The sequence below is a fragment of the Rhinoderma darwinii genome, chromosome 3 (assembly GCF_050947455.1).
Source record: "Rhinoderma darwinii isolate aRhiDar2 chromosome 3, aRhiDar2.hap1, whole genome shotgun sequence".
In the NCBI taxonomy this organism is placed as follows: Eukaryota; Metazoa; Chordata; class Amphibia; order Anura; family Rhinodermatidae; genus Rhinoderma; species Rhinoderma darwinii.
In genome coordinates this window covers 58822930-58845482 of record NC_134689.1, presented here as the reverse complement: position 1 = coordinate 58845482, position 22553 = coordinate 58822930, and the positions used below count along the sequence as shown (strand labels likewise).

Here is a 22553-nt window from a genome sequence, read left to right as displayed (position 1 = left end):
AACATTCTCCTACTTAATTACATATGTGAACAAGTTAAGCAAGGTCAAAAATCCTGTTTATGTCCAGCAAGTAGAAGGCCTAACAAGCTCATTTGCCAGCATGCTTTACTTTGATTGTATTGAATATAGGCAAATTAGAATCCAGAATCATAAATCAAAGAGTTATCTTCCTGGTATGAGCTGCATAAAGGAAGGCAAAATTGTTTACTCTAATAATTTTAGAGTAGGAAATAATGGTGAAAGATTAATATTTGGAATGGGAATAATGGAGGTGATTGGCAGATTATTTTAGGGGAAGTCTTAAGGGTATGTGCACACACACTAATTTCGTCCGTAATTGACGGACGTATTTCAGCCGCAAGTACCGGACCGAACACACTGCAGGGAGCCGGGCTCCTAGCATCATACTTATGTACGACGCTAGGAGTCCCTGCCTCGCTGCAGGACAACTGTCCCGTACTGTAATCATGTTTTCAGTACGTGACAGTTGTCCTGCAGCGAGGCAGGGATTCCTAGCGTCGTACATAAGTATGATGCTAGGAGCCCGGCTCCCTGCACTGTGTTCGGTCCGGTACTTGCGGCCGAAATACGTCCGTCAATTACGGACGTAATGCCCTCGTGTGCACATACCCTAAATGTTAATAGGTTTGGGCATTATTGGAAAGGGCTATATTAAGATATTTTTATTAGTGTAGTGTATATTTTTGTTACTGTGACAACATTGTTTGCCTCTCCAAGTCCTCTCCAAGATTGTTGCTATTTTGTCATTAAGGTTTTTTGGAGGACTCATAAAAGATGTGAGAAGAAAAGCCCCATGGTATTGGAGTGATTTTTATGATGCCCTAAATCTTCAATGCCTCTCAGCAATTTTGTTTATCTATTTGGCAACTGCAACAAATTCTATCACATTTGGTGGCATGCTGGGAGATGCGACTGATAACATGCAGGTATGTACCATTCATACAATTTTTCTCTTTTTCACTTTGGTTGTGTAAGATATAAAAATAGTGGACCACCCATAGAGACAGACCATGTGACTGCTATGCGGCCGTGATGAGAGTGGGGCCCTGCACTAAACGGTTTCTCCTGATTCTTGTCACATAGTCATAGCGCTCACTGCATAAAGATTTTCACAGCTCCCATTGACTTCACTACTAACTGCATAAATTCATATGCAGTTAGTTCCCCTAATGGTGGCTGTAGGCAACCAGAATAATATAATTTAACTGTATGACTGTGAAGAGAAGCAGGGAATTTGGAGCTCAGTGTATGAGATATGGGACTCCACTCCTTATAAATATATATGATGAAATTAAGGTGGACATTAAATGGTACAATGCTATTGCCCAGTCAAATATAGTAAATACTATGCTTAACCTCTTACCGACATCGGGTGGAGTATGGAGTTGGCTCATGGGCTGATCCCAGTCCATAGAACGACACTTCAGTGTAGCGACCGTGGCATCAAACCATTAGAAATAGGGGGTGGCCCCCTGTAACATTGCATCACCCCATGTAATGCCATCGTGAATTGCCGATGTTTGGCATGGTAGACTTTGGCAGGGCTTCACACGAGACTGTCAAAATCACGATATACTGCAATACATTAGTATTGCAGTATAGAGTGCAAGCAATCCAATGATCGCTGGTTCAAATCCTCTGGGGGAACTAGTAAAACATTTTTTAATAACAGTTAAAGTTTTTTATCTATCTATCTATCTATCTATCTATCTATCTATCTATCTATCTATCTATCTATCTATCTATCTATCTATCTATCTAGATATATATAGAGATATTAGGAGGCGACTGGAGGCGATGTGTGTGAAGAAGAGAAGAGAAGTGTGTGATGCTCATTGGTCAGCATCATACACTTTTCTTTACAACCCCCACTTGGTTAAAGTAAAAAAAAAAGCCCAGTTGGGCTTTTACAAAAAAATTAGCATAAATGTTAAAATGTTCATAACTTTGTCGCTAATGAATGTTTTTTAAAAAATAAACAACACAGTAGTTATCTACAACACAGCGTTTTTTGATTAGGTTGGAGATAGGAAAGTATGAAACTGGTGACAGAGCCTCTTTAGATGTACTCTAAATAGGGTAAGTGAAACAGGTCACAAATGCGGGTCTGGTTGTTCTTATATATATTAAATGCAAGAGCGTACTATCCCTTAATCAGCATTGCTCCACAGTAAGAAGGAGCAGCTGACTAGTAACACTCCAGGTACAGCAAAGTGGCAGCAAGACTGAGAACGAGGAAGGTGTTTTCTTTACAGTAGTGCCTGCTGCCAGGGTTGGACTGGCCCATCAGAGTACCAGAGGCCTAGGCTCTAACATAATAATGTTCTTCCAGGTCCAGCAGAAAACAACTGATTATAAAGATAACTGAATCTTATCACTTTTCGGTATGGGTTGCTGAGTTGCTAACAGTCCCGAATTTTCTGGGACCAGGGCCGGACTGGGACTTAAAATTAGTCCAGGAATTTTTAAACACGCAGGCCCTTCGCAGGACATGCCCAGCCACCCCTGTTGGACTGGGGCACATGGGGTCCACATTTCAGCTATACAAAGATATTAAAGGGGTTGTCTCCAAAATAAATGTTATCCCCTAACCACATGATGGATGATAACATGCTGATTGGTGGGGGTCCAACCACTGGGACCCTCACCGATTAAGAGAACGGGGGTCCTGTTCTCCCGAATGAATGGAGCGGCAGGTCGAGCATGCGCACTACCGCTCCATTCACTGTCTATGGGACTGCCGGAGATAGCCGTGTGCATTAGACCCCCACCGATCAGAATATTATCCCCTATCCTGTGGTTAGGGGATAACATTTAATCTTGATACAACCCCGTTACGAGAGATTTTCATAAATCTCCCACAGTCAGGGTCGTAACTAGGAAACACTGGGCCCCATAGCAATCTTTTGACTGGGCCCCCCTCCTCTGGGTGCCACACACAGTCCACCATTGTAGATAGTGCCCCCTGTAAATAGTGCCATACAGCCCCCTCCTGTAGACCGTGCTATACAGCACACCCTGTAGACAGCGCTATACAGCCCCCCCTGTAGACAGTGCTATACAGCCACCCCTGTAGACAGTGCTATACAACGCCCCCTGTAGACAGGGCTATTCAGCCTCCACATACAGTGCTATACAGCCCTCCCTATAGACAGTGCTATACTTTCAAGTATCACAAAGAGGGACAATCGACAATTGTTTTCCCCTTTAAGCCACGCCTCTAATCCCACCCAATCACCGCCCATAACCACCCGGTTCAGCCCACACAGTATCATGCTCCCATAGTGCCCCCACACCATATAATGCCCCCATTTCTGCCACCATACAGTATAATGCCCCCATACATTATAATGCCTACACAGATGCCCCCATACAGTATAATTCCCACACAGATGCCCCCATACAGTATAATGCCCACACAGATGCCCACATACAGTGTAATACACACATAGATGCCCCCATGCAGTACAATGCCCACACAGATGCCCCCATGCAACATAATGCCCTATAGCTACCCCACACAGTATAATGCTCCCCATAGCTGCCCCACACAGTATAATGCCCCCATAGCTGCCCTCACCCAGTACAATGCTCTCCATAGCCGGCCCCACACAGTATAATGTCTCCCATAGCAGCCCCCACAGTATAATGCTCCACGCAGTATAATGCCCCCATAGCTGCCCCACAGTATAATGCCCCACACAGTATAATGCCCCTCATAGCTGCTTCCACAATATAATGCCCCCCATAGCAGCCCCCACAGTATAATGCCCCACGCAGTATAATGCCCCCCATAGCTGCCCCACAGAGTATAATGCCCTCTCACAGCTGCCTCCACAATATAATGCCCCCATAGCTTCCCCCACAGTATAACGCCATCTATAGCTGTCCCCACAGTATAATGCCTCCCATAGCTGCCCCCGCAATAAAATGCCACCCATATCTGTCCCCAGAATATAATGCCCCCCCATAGCTGTCCCCACAGTATAATGCTCCCACAGCATAGTGGCCCCATAGCTGCCCCCACAATATAATGCCCCCTATAGCTGCCCCCACAATATAATGCCCCCCACTGATCAGAATATTATCCCCTATCCTGTGGTTAGGGGATAACATTTAATCTTGATACAACCCCGTTACGAGAGATTTTCATAAATCTCCCACAGTCAGGGGCGTAACTAGGAAACACTGTGCTCCATAGCAATCTTTTGACTGGGCCCCCTCCCCTGGGTGCCACACACAGTCCGCCATTGTAGATAGTGTCCCCTGTAAATAGTGCCATACAGCCCCCTCCTGTAGGCCGTGCTATACAGCACGCCTTGTAGACAGCGCTATACAGCCTCCCCTGTAGACAGTGCTATACAGCCACCCCTGTAGACAGTGCTATACAACGCCCCCTGTAGACAGGGCTATACAGCCTCCCTATACAGTTCTTTACAGCCCTCCCTATAGACAGTGCTATACTTTCAAGTATCACAAAGAGGGACAATCGACAATTGTTTTCCCCTTTAAGCCACGCCTCTAATCCCACCCAATCCCCGCCCATAACCACCAGGTTCAGCCCACACAGTATCATGCTCCCATAGTGCCCCCCACACCATATAATGCCCCCATTTCTGCCACCATACAGTATAATGCCCCCATACAGTATAATGCCCACACAGATGCCCCCATACAGTATAATGCCCACACAGATGCCCCCCATACAGTATAATGCCCACACAGATGCCCCATACAGTATAATGCCCACACAGATGCCCCCATACAGTACAATGCCCAAACAAATTCCCCCATGCAGCATAATGCCCTATAGCTACCCCACACAGTATAATGCTCCCCATAGCTGCCCCACACAGTATAATGCCCCCATAGCTGCCCTCACAGAGTACAATGCTCTCCGTGGCTGGCCCCACACAGTATAATTTCTCCCATAGCAGCCCCCACAGTATAATGCTCCACGCAGTATAATGCCCCCATAGCTGCCCCACAAAGTATAATGCCCCCCATAGCTACCACACAGTATAATGCCCCACACAGTATAATGCCCCTCATAGCTGCTTCCACAATATAATGCCCCCATTAGCAGCCCCCACAGTATAATGCCCCACGCAGTATAATGCCCCCCATAGCTGCCCCACAGAGTGTAATGCCCCCAATAGCTGCCCCCTTAGTATAATCCCCCTCACAGTATAATGACCCCTCATAGCTGCCTCCACAATATAATGCCCCCATAGCTTCCCCCACAGTATAACGCCACTTATAGCTGTCCCACAGTATAATGCCTCCCATAGCTGCCCCCACAATATAATGCCACCCATAGATGTCCCCACAGTATAATGACCCCCATAGCTGTCCCCACAGTATAATGCCATCCATAGCTGTCCCCACAGTATAATGCTCCCACAGCATAATGCCCCCATAGCTGTCCCCACAGTATAATTCCCCCACAGTATAATGCCGCCCATACAATATAATGCACCCCATATAATAAAATGCTCCTATAGCTGCCACCATATCAGCCCCCCTTCCCTAGCCAGTATAATGCCCCATAGTGCCTAATAGAAAAATAATGACATAATTACTTACCTATCCCCATTCCCATGACAGGTGGGGGATCCTTCTCCTCCGGTCTGTGCTGTGAGTGACTCGGTGTAGACAGGCGCGAGACGGCAGAGTAAATGCTGGAACTCCTTATTCCAGCATTCAGGAAGCAGGACCAGCGCGGTCAGCGATGTGTGGCTACGCGACCGTTGTGGCAATAGCGACCGTTGCGACCCCTAAAGCTACGCCACTGTTACAGTAGCCTATGGCAGAGCACTAAACGCACACGACTCTCCCACTAAACACACACCACTCACAAAACTTATTTAGATGTTCTAGTGAAGTGTGAGTTGTCGTCTTATTATATTATATAAAGCTCTGCCCATAGAAAGCGGATATTATGTTCTGTAGAAGATTGTGATGGAGCGTGGTGAGACTGAATCAGGATTGGGGCTGAAAATTGTAATTAAGCAGGAAAGTTTCTTACGTCCTACATTCCTGTTGTATAAACATCACTCACACATTGGAAATATATCACACAAACCACTCACACACTGGACACAATCAGCACAGCTCACACTGGAACCATAATACACACATCACACTTACTACACACTAAATATACATCACTCACACACCACTCACACTAAACACACACCACTCACACACTAAACACACACCACTCACACACTAAACACATAACACTCACACACTAAACACACACCACTCTCGCACAAAACACACACCACTCTCACGCTAAATACAGACCACTCACACACTAAACACACACACCACTCAAACACTAAACACACTAAACACACACCACTCTCGCACAAAACACACACCACTCTCACGCTAAATACAGACCACTCACACACTAAACACACACACCACTCAAACACTAAACACACTAAATACACACCACTCACACACTAAACACACACCGCTCTCACACTAAACACACACCACTTATACAGTAAACACACACTACTCACACACTAAACACTAACATACTAAATACACACCACACACTAAACACATACCACTCTCACACTAAACACACACCACTCTCACACTAAACACACACCACTCACACACTAAATACACACCACATTAAACACACACTACTCACACACTAAACACACACCACTCTCACACTAAACACACACCACTCTCACACTAAACACACACCACTCAAACACTAAATATACACCACACACTAAACACACACCACTCACACACTAAACACACACCACTCTCACACTAAACACACACCCTTCTTACACTTAACACACACCGCTCTCACACTACACACACCACTTATACAGTAAACACACACTACTCACACACTAAACACTAACATACTAAATACACACCACACACTAAACACATACCACTCTCACACTAAACACATACCACTCTCACACTAAACACACACCACTCTCACACTAAACACACACCACTCACACACTAAATACACACCACATTAAACACACACTACTCACACACTAAGCACACACCACTCTCACACTAAACACACACCACTCTCACACTAAAAACACACTACTCAAACACTAAATATACACCACACACTAAACACACACCACTCACACACTAAACACACACCACTCTCACACTAAACACACACCACTCTCACACTAAACACACACCACTCACACACTAAACACACACACCACTCTCACACTAAACACACACCCCTCTCACACTAAACACACACCACTCTCACACTAAACACACACCACTCACACACTGAACACACACTAAAGACACACCACTCACACACTAAACACACACCACTCACACACTAAACACACAGCACTCATACAGTGAACAAACACCACTCACACACTAAACACTAACACTAAACACACACCACACACTAAACACACACCTCTCACATACTAAACACACACCACTCACACACTAAACACACACCACTCACACACTAAATACACACCACACTAAACACACACCACGCACACACTAAACACGCACCCTTCTTACACTTAACACACACCGCTCTCACAATAAACACACACCACTCATACAGTAAACACACACCACTCATACAGTAAACACACACCACTCACACACTAAACACTAACACACTAAATACACACCACACACTAAACACACACTACTCTCACACTAAACACACACCACATTAAACACACACTACTCACACACTAAACACACACCACTCACACACTAAACACACACACACCACTCTCACACTAAACACACACCCCTCTCACACTAAAACACACCACTCACACACTAAACACACACTAAACACACACCACTCACACACTAAACACACACCCTTCTTACACTTAACACACACCACTCTCACACTAAACACACAGCACTCATAGAGTGAACAAACACCACTCACATACTAAACACTAACACTAAACACACACCACACACTAAACACACACCTCTCACTCACTAAACACGCACCACTCACACACTAAACACACACCACTCACACACTAAAGACACACCACCATCACACTAAACACACACCACTCACACACTAAATACACACCACACACTAAACACACACCACTCACACACTAAACACCTAACACTCACACACAAAACACACACCACTCGCACGCTAAATACACACCACTCACACACTAAACACACACACCACTCAAACACTAAACACACTAAATACACACCACTCACACACTAAACACACACCACTCACACACTAAACACACTAAATACACACCGCTCTCACACTAAACACACACCACTCATACAGTAAACACACACCACTCACACACTAAACACTAACACACTAAATACACACCACATTAAACACACACTACTCACACACTAAACACACACCACTCTCACACTAAACACACACCACTCTCACACTAAACACACACCACTCACACACTAAATATACACCACACACTAAACACACACCACTCACACACTAAACACACACCACTCTCACACTAAACACACACCACTCACACACCACTCACACACTAAACACACACCCCTCTCACACTAAACACACACCACTCTCACACTAAACACACACCACTCAAACACTAAACACACACTAAACACACACCACTCACACACTAAACAGACACTAAACACACACCACTCACACACTAAACACACACCCTTCTTACACTTAACACACACCACTCTCACACTAAACACACAGCACTCATACAGTGAACAAACACCACTCACACACTAAACACTAACACTAAACACACACCACACACTAAACACACAACTCTCACACACTAAACACACACCACTCACACACTAAATACACACCACACTAAACACACACCACTCACACATTAAACACGCACCCTTCTTACACTTAACACACCGCTCTCACAATAAACACACACCACTCATACAGTAAACACACACCACTCACACACTAAACACTAACACACTAAATACACACCACACACTAAACACACACCACTCTCACACTAAACACACACCACTCTCACACTAAACACACACCACTCACACACTAAATACACACCACATTAAACACACACTACTCACACACTAAACACACACCACTCACACTAAACACACACCACTCACACACTAAACACACAACACTCTCACACTAAACACACACCCCTCTCACACTAAACACACACCCCTCTCACACTAAACACACACCACTCTCACACTAAACACACACCACTCTCACACTAAACACACAGCACTCATACAGTGAACAAACACCACTCACACACTAAACACACACCTCTCACACACTAAACACACACCACTCACACACTAAATACACACCACACTAAACACACACCACTCACACACTAAACTCATGCCACTCTCGCACTAAACACACACCACTCTCCCACTAAACACACACCACTCTCCCACTAAACACACACACCAATCTTACACTAAACACACACCATTCACACACTAAATACACACCACTCACGCACTAAACACACACACCACTCACTCACTAAGTACACCACCCTCACACTAAACACTACACCAATCACATTACAAAAATCACTCAAACACACCACTTCACTCACATTCATGTATTTACTTGCTTTTTGCTTGCAGATGCAGACCATTACCAGTCTGCACCACCCATGACCCATATACTGTTTGACCCCCATCACTTTAGCGGGATGGTTGCAGCTTTGCTGAAGAGATAAACCTGCTGGTGCTGTGCAGTATTTGTGAGTCACACACCTGACAGGGGCACGCATCTTCTTCAAAACTGTATCTGTGCTCTGTGGGCAGTGCAGAAAGTAAGCCTAGCGCTGATTGGCTCAAGCTCGGCCAATGAATGTTAGGCTTGATTTCTATTAGTAGTAAGGCCGGACTCTATGATTAACTGGGAAACTGTGCAGAAGACAAGTCTAGAATTCATTAGCTGGGGCTGAGCCAATAATCACTAGACTGCTTTACTGCACACTCCCATCATTGCAGAATACGCAGAGGAGCGTCTCTAAGAAAAGTGTAGTTCTGAAAACCAGGCCCACGCCCGAGTCCAACACTATCCGTCATTGATTGCGTGAGCAGCCAGCACCCTGCCCACTTTTCACCAGCCCATCTGGTATTTGCCAGAAATGACAGATGGCCAGTCCGGCCCTGCCTGGGACTGTCCTGAATTAACAGAGACAGTCCCGGCAAATTACTGTCCCGGACGTGTCCCGGCAACTAGCCATATTCAAATATATCTGCATCCTCAGGACGCAGATGTAATTGAATACCATGGCAGAGCAGGAAACTGGAACTATCCACTCCCTGATCTGCCATCTGCGTTGCCGACACTCTGACCGGGATTCCGCTCATAGAGGGAGCCCTGACATCATTGTCCATATATGGACAGTGACATCAGGGGCTCCACCATGAGTGGAATCCTCGGCCAGAGTGTTGGCAATGCTCTTGCCAGGAATACCACTCCTAGAGGAAGCCCCATTGGCGCCATCTACAGAGGGTACTATGACATTATCTACAATGGGTGTGTGTGTCTCAATCTACAGAGGGCACTGTGGCATTATCTATAGGTGTCGTGTGTGGCACTATTTACAGAGGGCACTGTGGCACTTTCTACAGAGGACACTGTGGCACTATCTACAGAGGGCAATGTGTTACTATCTACAGAGGGCACTGTTGCATTATCTACAGAGGGCACTGTGGCATTATCTACAGAGGACACTGTGGCAGTATCTACAGAGGGCTGCGTGACACTATCTATAGGGGGGTTGTGTGGCTCTGGAAAATTTCACACTGGGCAATTATAACCCCCTAACTCCAAATCCCCTTATAGGCAACAGCCTAGACTCATTCTCAATCAAACCCATTAATGCTCTTACCAGTAGCGTAGCTAGTGTGGGGGCAGCGAGATGGTGTGGCCCACTGCGACTGCACCCGCAGTGGCCACGCCACACAGGGCGGCCCACTGCTTGCCTGAGGGAACAGCAGCGCAACTGAAACCAGCCGCCGCCACCCCCTCCTGCACTAATTGTACCTGCGTCTATAGGACGCAAGTACAATTACATGCATAAGCAATTAATTGGCCGGGCACGTTCCGTGCTCCACCATTCAGCACACAACAATGACGCTGATTGGCAGGGTAGAATGACTTCCACCTGCCAATCACCACCTTTCAACGATGGTAGCGCTTTCTTTGTTGACAGACGCTGATTGGCGGGGCAAGTCATTCTGCCCTGCCAATTAGCGCCCTTCAACGATGCAAGCGTCGTTCAGCTCCAGTCCTGCATTGACATAGGATGGCACAGGGACGGGATCAAAGTGAGAATGTAAAGGTTTTTTTTTTCACTAAAAAGTGTGAGTGGCATTATCTACAGGCGAAAGCTATATGTGGGGCACAATCTACAGGGGAGGCTATATGTGGGACATGATCTACAGGAGGCTGTATGTGGGGCACTATATACAGGGGGTGCTATATGTGGGGCACTATCTACGAGGAGGCTATATGTGGGACATGATCTACAGGAGGCTATATGTGGGGCACTATATACAGGGGGTGCTCTATGTGGGGCACTATATATGGGGGGGCTATATGTAGAGCGCGATCTACAGGGGGGCTATCTATAGAGCGCTTTCTACAGGTGGCTATATGTGGGGCACTATCTACAGGGGGCTATATGTGGGGCACTATCTATAGGGGGCTTTATCTGGATACTATACAAGGGGATCTATGGGGCACTATCTACAGGGAGCACTATGTGTGTGTGCGACACTGTGTATGGTACTTTTATAATCAGGGACACAGTGTATGGTGCTATTATAATCGGGGACACAGTGTATTGTGCTATTATAATTAGAGGTGCAGTGTATGGCACTATTATATTTAGGTGTGTAGTGTGTGGCACCATGAGAATTTTATCTTCGTTTATAGGTGCAGAAATGTTTGAAAAGTAAGAAGCTGAAGACATCTGAGCGGCAAACTGCAGAAATGGGCTGTGGCCGGGAGAAGTCGTCATCGAGGTCTGGACCGGATGGAGAAGAAAAGAGAAAAAGAACAACTAGAATCTAAAAATACATCTCTGGTGAGTCACTTAATGTAAATGTTTATTCTACCTGTAATCAGTACTGTAGTCACTGTATGATCTGCAGCGAGATAATGGGTGCTGTGATTTTTTTTTGTGAACAGCAACTCCCAGCATATCCTTACCATTGTTCTGGTCATGCTGGGAGAAGTAGTTTTACGCCATACAGGCCTATACGGCAGCGGTAGCCTGGCTGGTATATACAAGGATGATAGGGTTTATATACAGGAATGATGGTTGTTATATACAGGGATTATGGTTGTTATATACAGGGATTATGGTTGTTATATACAGGAATGATGGTTGTTATATACAGGGATTATGGTTGTCATATACCAGGATTATGGTTCTTATATACAGGGATGATTGTTGTTATATACAGGGATGATGGTTGTTATATACAGGGATGAGGGGTAGTCCAACCATCATCCCTGCATTAACCCCCATCATCCCTGTGTATACCACCCATCATCCCCTTATATAACACCTATCATCCCTGATTTATAACCCCAATCATCCCTGTATATACCAGCCATCATCCCTGTTTATAGCGCCCATATTACCTGTATATACTGGCCAGGCTAGTATATACAGAGATGATAGGGGTTACATACAGGAATGATGGCTGGTATATAGAGGGATCATGGGGTTATATTATATACAGGGATGATGGCAGATATATTCAGGGATGATGGGGTTTATATACATAGATAATGGAGGTTATATACAGGGATGATGGCTGGTATATAATTAGAATGCGCCTCTTAGGTGTAAACATGCATTAGGGGGTGTCCACTCGGTTGTGGCCCATGCAGATATGTTCCCCCCCCCCCCCCCCCCCCCTGGGCTAATCCCCTAGCTGCGCCTCTGGCTCTTACCAATACTCCTGTGAGTAATGGCCTTGCTCCACCTTTCCTTCCTATGAATACCATTTGCGGTAAATGATTTTTTAAAAACATATTATTTGAAAAGTACTAAAAGACATCAGTTAAAAGTGTCTGACAGCTGCTGAAATTTGTGATGCTGCAGGGCAGGGATAGTACATCGCTACTGCCTTGTCAGAGGCACCACAATAGATGATCTGCAAAATAGGTTTGTTAAGATACGGATGTAGCCAAGTTTATCTTGACTTCGATAACTTGCTGCAGAGTGATGTCACACAACAAAAGTAATTGAAAAAGTCAAGTTAAGGTTTCTTGGCACTTTGTATTTAATGCGTTAAAAGTCAAGATAACAATGGCTACATCTGTATGTGCATATGTAGTTGCATAGGTACAGATGTTTATCATGTCTGACTTTTGTTATGTGATATCGTGCTGCATCAAGTTATCAGAGTCAAGATAAACTTGGCTGTATCTGTAGAAAGGCATTTGTCCATCAAGTTCAATCTTTCTCAGATCAAATATACATCATTCATTGCTATAATATTTTATAAACTATCTATGCCATTTGTCATTAGATAAGCATCTAGCCCTTTTTTGTATACTGTTATTGTGTCTGCCATAGCTACCTCTTGAAGTATGGTATTCCTTAGTTTAACTGTAAAGAACCTTTCCCAGAAGGTATTAAAAGATCATAGGAGAGATCTTTGTATTGACCTTTGAAATATTGATACATAGTTATTAGGTCATCCATCAGCCATCTTATTTCTTACCTAAATAACCCTAATTTTGATAGACTTTATTGGTATTGGGGTATTGTAGTTCCCCCATTCCATTTATTACTTTAGTTGCCCACCTTTGTCCCCGCTTAAGCTCTGCTATGTCTTTCTTGTGCACTGGCGCATATATATGGACAGTGACAGTGACGTTGGCAGCAGTGCTGGAGTCCCCGGGCAGAGCATCAGCTGATGCTCTGCTCGGGAACTCCAGCGATAGGAAACCCCTGAGGTCACTGACCATATATGGTCAGTGACGTCGGCAGCAGTATTGAAGTCCCCGAGCAGAGCATCAGCTGCTGCTCTGCTCAGGGACTCCAGTACTGCTGCCGATGTCACTGACCATATATGGACAGTGACGTTGGCAGCAGTGCTGAAGTCCCCAGGCAGAGCTCGGGAACTCCAGCAATAGGAAACCCCTGAAGTCACTGAGCATGTGAGCATATATGTACAGTGAAGTCGGCAGCAGTACGGGAGAAATCGTGCATATTTTTATCAATTAGTATATTTATTATATTAGCGTGCTTTGGAAATTTATTATTGGACACATCGAAGTCAGGGTTAACAATCACATTAAAGTTCTCACCTATTATAATATATCTCATGGCACATTCACAAACCTTATTCATTTCGATTCGAAACATTTTATTAACTGCTATAACGATCCTTTTTTTCTTATTAGGGGTAGCATGAAATATAGAAGGGTAATTCTTTTTGGAGAATATAGATATATCTTTCTTTAGTAGGTGTGTTTCCCGTTACAAAAGAATGCCCACCTTTCATTCATATGCTTCTCTCCAGGCCATAAATCGCTTGTGTTACGAGTTCAGGCCTCTAACATTTAGGCTATGTTCACACGGAGTATTTTGGGGGAGGAATATCTGCCTCAAAATTCCGTTTGGAACTTTGAGGCAGATATTCCTCTCCCTGCACGCCGATTTTCGCGGCGATTATCGGGCCGTTTTTCGCCCGCGGCCATTGAGCGCCGCGGGCATAAAACAGCGAGAAATACCCTTTCTCCTGTCTCCCATTGAAGTCAATGGGAGGTCAGAGGCGGAAGCGCCCGAAGATAGGGCATGTCGCTTCTTTTTCCTGCGAGGCAGTTTTACTGCTCGCGGGAAAAAGACGCCGACGCCTCCCATTGAAATCAATGGGAGGCGTTCTCGGGCCGTTTTTGCCGAGTTTTGCGACGCGGTTTCCGCGTCAAAAAACTCGGCAAAATACCCCGTGTGAACATAGCCTTAGGCCCCATGCCCACTTCAGTTTTTTCCTTCAGGGTGCTATCCATTTTTGTCACGGATAGCACCCTGAACCCATTCATTTCAATGGGGCCATGCACACTTCCATTGTTTTAACGGAACCGTGCGACCGTTTCGTCAAAAGTAGTGCAGGTCCTACTCCTGCCCGTTTTTGACGGAACAGTCTTGGCCTTCTCATTGAATTTGGTCCGTGAAACAACGGACTGCACACGGAAGTCACCCGTTCAATAACGGCCATTCAACAGCCGACGGAAGTGTGCATGAGGCCTGAGGGACATAAAGATTACTTCCATAGAGAGGGCCCTTTTTATAGTCCAGGGTTATCTGGGAGTAATTAGTTAATTCTTAACATGTGCACGTGCTAGTCCTTTAAGGCTGGTAATGAGCTCACGTGCGCACCCTAGTGGTCACTGCAGGAAAGAGCGGTCACATGTGCTAACATCTCCGGGGAGGAAGACGTCGGCAGGATGAGAGGGGTCTGCACAGAGGCGTAGCTAGGGGTTTAGCACAGGGGGAGGGCAAAACCTGAGTGAGCCACTCTGCCCCAATGCATTTTTACAACTGCAGAGGCGCAACCTAATCCTAGTGGTTATCATTCTGAATGAGCAGGAGTGCTGTACTGTATACGCTGCTATATTCTCCATGATAATTACAAATTTGAGTGCAGTATAAAAGGCTGTCTTAAGTACATTAAACATGTATAGCCTCGTTTAAATGCTATCTACTACATTATGCAAAACAGTAGAAAAGAAGGGGACTATTACATTAAGAATGATTAACAGGAGAAGACACGGCAGCCATATCAATATCAGAGACACATCCTAAGCTATAGAAGTTTAATAGCCGAATATAATACCAGTTCAGTGGTATATCAACAGGAGATACACATCAAAACCAACTTAATACTTGAAAGCAGTAGACTAGCCAAATATAAGCGAGGAGAACATCGGCTCTGATCCATCACATAAACCTCATCATATACAAATCCCAGAAGCAGAACAGGGTGAACGGCTACAAGTACATTCACAATTAGTCCCACAGCATGCAACTATTATAATTCAGATAGAAAAACACTTTAATATACTCATAGAAAAAACATTTAAAAAACACGTTACTCGGTATATACAGGGATGATATGGGGTTGTGTACAGGGATGATGGGGGTTATATACAGGGATGATACGGGTATTGTACAGGGATAATGGGGGTTATATACATGGATGAAGGCTGCTCCAGCTATCATCCCCATAAATAACCCCATCATCCCTGTATATATCAACCATCATCCCTGTATATAGCAGCCATCATTCCTGTATATAATTGTATATAACCCCCATCATCCCTGTATATATCAACCATCATCCCTGTATATGCCAGTCATCATTCCTGTATATAACCTCCATGATCCCACCCAGGCTGGTATATACAAGGATTATGGGGGTTACATACAGTGATGATGGGGTTATATACAGTTATATACAGGGATGATGGCTTGTATATACAGGGATGATAGGGGGTTTTGTACAGAGATGATGAGGGTTATATACATGGATAATGGCTGCTCCAGCAATCATCCCCATATACAATATATAACCCCCATCATCCCTGTATATAACGCCATCATTCCTGTATATAACCTCCATCATCCTTGTACATACCAGCCAGGCTGGAACATACAGGTATGATGGGGGTTATATACAGTGATGATGTGGGTTATATACAGGGGTAATGGTTGATATATACAGGAATAATGGGGGTTATATACATTGATGATGGGTAGTCCAACCATCATCCCTGCATTAACCCCCATCATCCCTGTTTAAAGCAGCCATTATCCCTGTATAATTTCAGAACTTAATACATCGGGGAGGGGTGCTTGCTCACCCTCTGCTCACATGCAGGCAGGCTTCTTCTGTTCCTGGCGGGCAGCGTTAGAAGCGTGCACTAGCAAATGTGCCTAGCATGCGCGCACGTCTGCTAGCTTGAATGACTGTGTGGCCGCGCACAGTCATGGTGAGAGCGACGGGAGCGGTGAGAGAAGAGCAGAGCGACGGTAGAAGAACTGAGCGGCGGGAGCAGAGCGGAGGGCCCCACCACCGCCGCCTCTGCCCCCCCCCTGCTAGCTACTTCATTGGTTTTGCGTCTGCGACCATGGCCGTTACAGCAACTTTCTCTTTTTTTTAAATACATTTTTATATTTAAAGCCATGTATGGCAATGTTATTTGTTCACTGTACACCGCATACCAAATTATTATGCAAATGTTATTTTTCGCTGATTTTCCTAAATAGTCGATGCAAATGACAGTCAGTATAATCTTCAAGCCATCAACCGTTGGGGTATAATGCGAATTTCATTGAACAAATCTCCTAATGATAACAGATCTTTTTTTAGAAGTAAAAAACTCAAAATGCAAATGTTTCAAATTATTATGCACAACAGAGATCAAAACATTTTAAAGGTTGTAAAGAGAACTAAAATGGTAATTTGTTGAATTTGCAGCATCAGGAGGTCATATTTACAGAAATCAAAAGCTCTTTCAATCAAAAAAAACTTAGCAGGCCAAGTTACATGTTAACATAGGACCCCTTCTTTGATATCACCTTCACAATTCTTGCATCCATTGAATTTGTGAGTATTTGGACAGTTTCTGCTTGAATATCTTTGCAGGATGTCAGAATAGCCTCCCAGAGCTTCTGTTTTGATGTGAACTTCCTCCCACCCTCATAGATATTTTGCTTAAGGATGCTCCAAAGGTTCTCAAGAGGGTTGAGGTCAGGGGAACATGGGGGCCACACCATGAGTTTCTCTCCTTTTATGCCCATAACAGCCAATGACACAGAGGTATTCTTTGCAGCATGAGACGGTGCATTGTCATGCATGAAGATAATTTTGCTACGGAAGGCACGGTTCTTCTTTTTGTACCACGGAAGAAAGTGGTCAGTCATAAACTCTACGTACTTTGCAGAGGTCATTTTCACACCATCAGGGACCCTAAAGGGGCCTACCAGCTCTCTCCCCATGATTCCAGCCCAAAACATGACTCCGCCACCTCCTTGCTGACGTCGCAGCCTTGTTGGGACATGGTGGCCATTCACCAACCATACACTACTCCATCCATCTGGACCATCCAGGTTTGCACGGCACTCATCAGTAAACAACACGATTTGAAAATTAGTCTTCATGTATTTCTGAGCCCACTGCAACCGTTTCTGCTTGTGAGCATTGTTTAGGGATGGCCGAATAATAGCTTTATGCACACTTTCAAACCTCTGGAGGATCCTACACCTTGAGGTTCGTGGGACTCCAGAGGCACCAGCGGCTTCAAATACCTGTTTGCTGCTTTGCAATGGCATTTTAGCAGCTGCTCTCCTAATCCTATTAATTTGTCTGGCAGAAACCTTCCTCATTATGCCTTTATCTGAACGAACCTGTCTGTGCTCTGAATCAGCCACAAATCTTTCCACAGTACGATGATCACGCTTATGTTTTCTTGAAATATCCAATATTTTCATACCTTGTCCAAGGTATTGCACTATTTCACGCTTTTCGGCAGCAGAGAGATCCTTTTTCTTTCCCATATTGCTTTAAACCTGTGGCCTGCTTAATAATGTGGAACGTCCTTCTTAAGTAGTTTTCCTTTGATTGGGTACACCTGGAAAACTAATTATCACAGGTGTCTGAGATTGATTACAATGATCCAAAGAGCCCTAAGACACAATACCATCCATGAGTTTAATTGAAAAACGAATAATTAAATGTTTATGACACTTAAATCCAATGTGCATAATAATTTGGAACACGGTGTATAGCTCTGATATTTTCTCATTGCATGGCTCCATTAAAAGAGACATTCTCATGGCGACTTGACTAAAGGCATGGAGTATCTAATTCACCTTCTGTGACCTACCAATCCTTCATTAATTAGATAAAATCCTCTTTAAAAAAAACAAGGACACCTGTTATGTTATAAAAGGCCACAGCAGCCAACTTTATTAATACAACTGTTACAAACAGATAAATAATTTATATTTTCCACAAATTACATATCAAACAACACATTTTCTACTATAATATATATATATATATATATATATATATATATACATTTTTAACCCACTTAACATTTTTTGAATACCATCAAAGGGTCCTTGAAGGCATAGTGCACCACCTCTCTCCGTACTCCGTACTCCATAAGACTCTCCAATGTTCTGTAAACATTACCATTAGCCAGCCACAGCAGCCCAAAGGCACCAAAATAGAGCATAACATTTTGCATACTCCTGAGGTACCAGCCCTCCAGGAGCCCAAATCTAGCTTTACTTTCACTGCTCTGAACATCCATATAGTAACATTTAACTTTAATGAAATTGGAGTTGCTCTGCCCTTTCAAATCTTCTTAGCCTCCAAAGACCCTGTACCTCCCGCGAACAAACAAACAAACAAACAAACAAACAAACAAACAAACAAACCACTCACATAACCTAGCAAGCCAAAGAAAAAAGGAGTGTGCGGGTGGGAACTTCTTCCTCTTTGGTCCCACACTGAAAGAGAACTTTGCCCTCTGCTTGGCCCTTTATATGTAGCCAAATCCCTCTCCTAAATTATCCCCTCGCCTTCACCAGTTTAGAATACTAGCCCATACCTAAATTCCCCTAGTGGCTATTGCACATATGATATTAACCCTCATCTGAATTTAAACCCTTAGCCCGTTACTGGCCGCAAATACGCCTTTTCACGGCGGCCACTAATGGGCTTTATTGTGATTCATAAGCCTTTTCATGGCGCTGCATCAGAATAAATAAACAGAGCAGGGAGCCATTACATTAACTTTGGAAGAGAAATATAACGCAGGATCTTCTTATTTATGGCGGAACAACATTTATCTTATGTCACACTCCAAATATAAACAGATGTTTGAGGCAGATCTGAACGAATATTTTACATCTAATGTTAACTCATTTTCAGACCCTAATATTCTTTGGAACGCTCACAAAGCTTTCATAAGGGGTACATTCATCAAATTAGGTCATAGGGATAAAAAAGAAAGACATGCCCTAATCTTATCATTACTTGAAGAGATTAAAAAGTTGGAAATCATTAACAAAGCCCAACAATCTGAACAACAAATTGTGCAATTTACAGCATTAAGACAACAACTGCGTGAATGTCTCCTCCACACTTACCAGAAGCACACCTTAAGGTGCAACACACAAAATCTAGAATTCCTTTCCTGAGGAATGCAACTGATACTGGGAAACTATATAATCCCAAAGACATAGCCAATAGATTCAGAGAATACTACAGCGCACTTTACAATTTACAATCTGATCCCTTTTCTCCTCCGATAGTGGAAAAGGATATTAACGTATTTCTGAATTCTTTATCGCTCCCAAAACTCTCAGACGCAGACATAGACACTTTGAACTCACTCGTTACCCAGGCGGAAATATCTAAAGTGATAGCATCCTTACCTATGGGTAAATCACCTGGACCGGATGGGCTATCGAATGACTATTATAAAATGTTTGCTTCTATATTGACACCTCACATACACACGGTCTTTGAGAAAGCAATAGCGACTGGAATATTTCCGAAAGAAATCCAATCGGCCTTAATAGTAACGCTACCCAAGCCAGGGAAAGATCCCGATGTACCTCAGAACTTTAGGCCTATATCATTGCTTAACTCTGATATAAAGATATATGCTAAATTGTTGGCAAACCGCCTGGCTCCTATTTTGCCAAATTTGGTGAGAGATGATCAAGTGGGATTTGTCAAAGGCCGGCAGGCATTCGAGAACACAAGGAGAGTGTTGAATATATTACATATTTTAGAAACTCGTGGACTACCGTCAGTACTGTTGTCACTAGATGCCGAGAAGGCATTTGACCGGATTAGCTGGTCGTATGCATTCTCGGTTCTCCGACACATGGGGTTCGGGGGAAGTATTTTGAAGGTGGTCTCGGCATTATACTCCGCACCATCTGCAAAAATATTTACAAATGGAGCACTCTCTGATGAATTTCTCATCACTAATGGGACCAGACAGGGGTGCCCTTTATCGCCGCTGATTTTTGTATTATCGATAGAACCATTGGCCCAAGTACTGAGAACATTCAGAGGTTCATGGCATTACAGTAGGGGACCGCACACATACTGTTTCGCTATATGCGGATGACATTATTTTGACACTATCCGACCCGGAGACTTCTCTTGATCAGGTTATGGATATTATTAAGAAGTTCGTGAATATGTCATACTATAAATTGTATACCCGAAAATCACAGGCTCTCCCACTAAATATCTCAAGGCAATCATTATATTTCTTAAAAACTAAATTTCCTTTTGATTGGCAAATGGAAGGCATTAACTATTTGGAGATTACGATAACTGGTACACATAAAACGCTCTTTAAGCGAAATTATGAATCTTTAGTACTAACCATACAATCGGAAACACAGCGGATGACTAAATCAGAGGTATCTTGGATTGGGAGGATTGCAGCCTTTAAGATGTTACTGTTGCCGAAACTGTTATACCTGTTTCGCACCCTTCCTATCCACATTCCCATGTCATTTTTCACCTCGATTCAAAAGATAATCTCCCATTTCATATGGGCAGGGCGACCTCCCAGAACTTCATATAAATTATTGTCCAAAGACCGGACTGCGGGTGGATTGGGAGTGCCTGACATTTATCATTACTATATAGCCTCTCAAGTGTCACAAATACAAGCGTGGTGGGTAGCGGACACTAGTAAACACTGGGTACATGTAGAAGCCTGGGGGGCGCATCCTATATAGTTGAAAATGCTATTGTTGGCCTCGTGTTGGAAACTGCCAATTCCTTCTGGCGTTACGCCACTCACAAGGGCATCTATTCACAGTTGGTCGAAATTTCATGAATACTCTCACTCTCACAGTCCCTTATCTAGGTCGAATTCCCCAATAGACTTACTAGCAGTAGCTATTCCTAACCTAAATATTAAGGAAAATGAAGGGGGTGAAGGACTTGTCCCAACTTATGGAAGGTTCTCATATGATATCATTTACGAGATTAGCCAAACAATTTCAATTACCTGAAACGGAGTATTATACTTACCTAAGAGTTCACCATTTTATACTTCATAAAAGTAAAGAGACGATTCATTGTAATAATTCTATATTTCCGATTCTCTCGAAGATGGAAAGGCCTTAAAGTAATTTATAACTTTATACATGCTCATAACACATTTCTTAAATCATACCCATATAAAGATTGGGAAAAGGAGTTGGGACGGTCCTTTGCACCCGAGAAGTGGACAAGAGCTTTCAAGTGGATAAATAAATCAATGCAATGTAGTTCTCATTATGAAGCTGCAATGAAAACTATGCTAAGGTTGTATTACACGCCAGATTGATTGAGTAAGATATACCCAAATTCCTCATGTAGCTGCTGGAGAGGGTGTGGAGAGAGAGGTACTATGCTTCATGTTTTCTGGA

General features: G+C 43.9%; 1 protein-coding gene across 1 annotated transcript in view; it reads left to right on the top strand.

Annotated features, from left to right (window-relative positions):
- Nucleotides 1–22553, top strand: part of SLC4A9 (solute carrier family 4 member 9) — a 369367-nt gene that overhangs the window by 168193 nt on the left and 178621 nt on the right. Inside the window, exon 9 of the mRNA XM_075856371.1 lies at nt 773–947. Within this exon, the coding sequence (XP_075712486.1) occupies nt 773–947 (175 nt within the window). The remainder of the gene's footprint in view (nt 1–772; nt 948–22553) is intronic.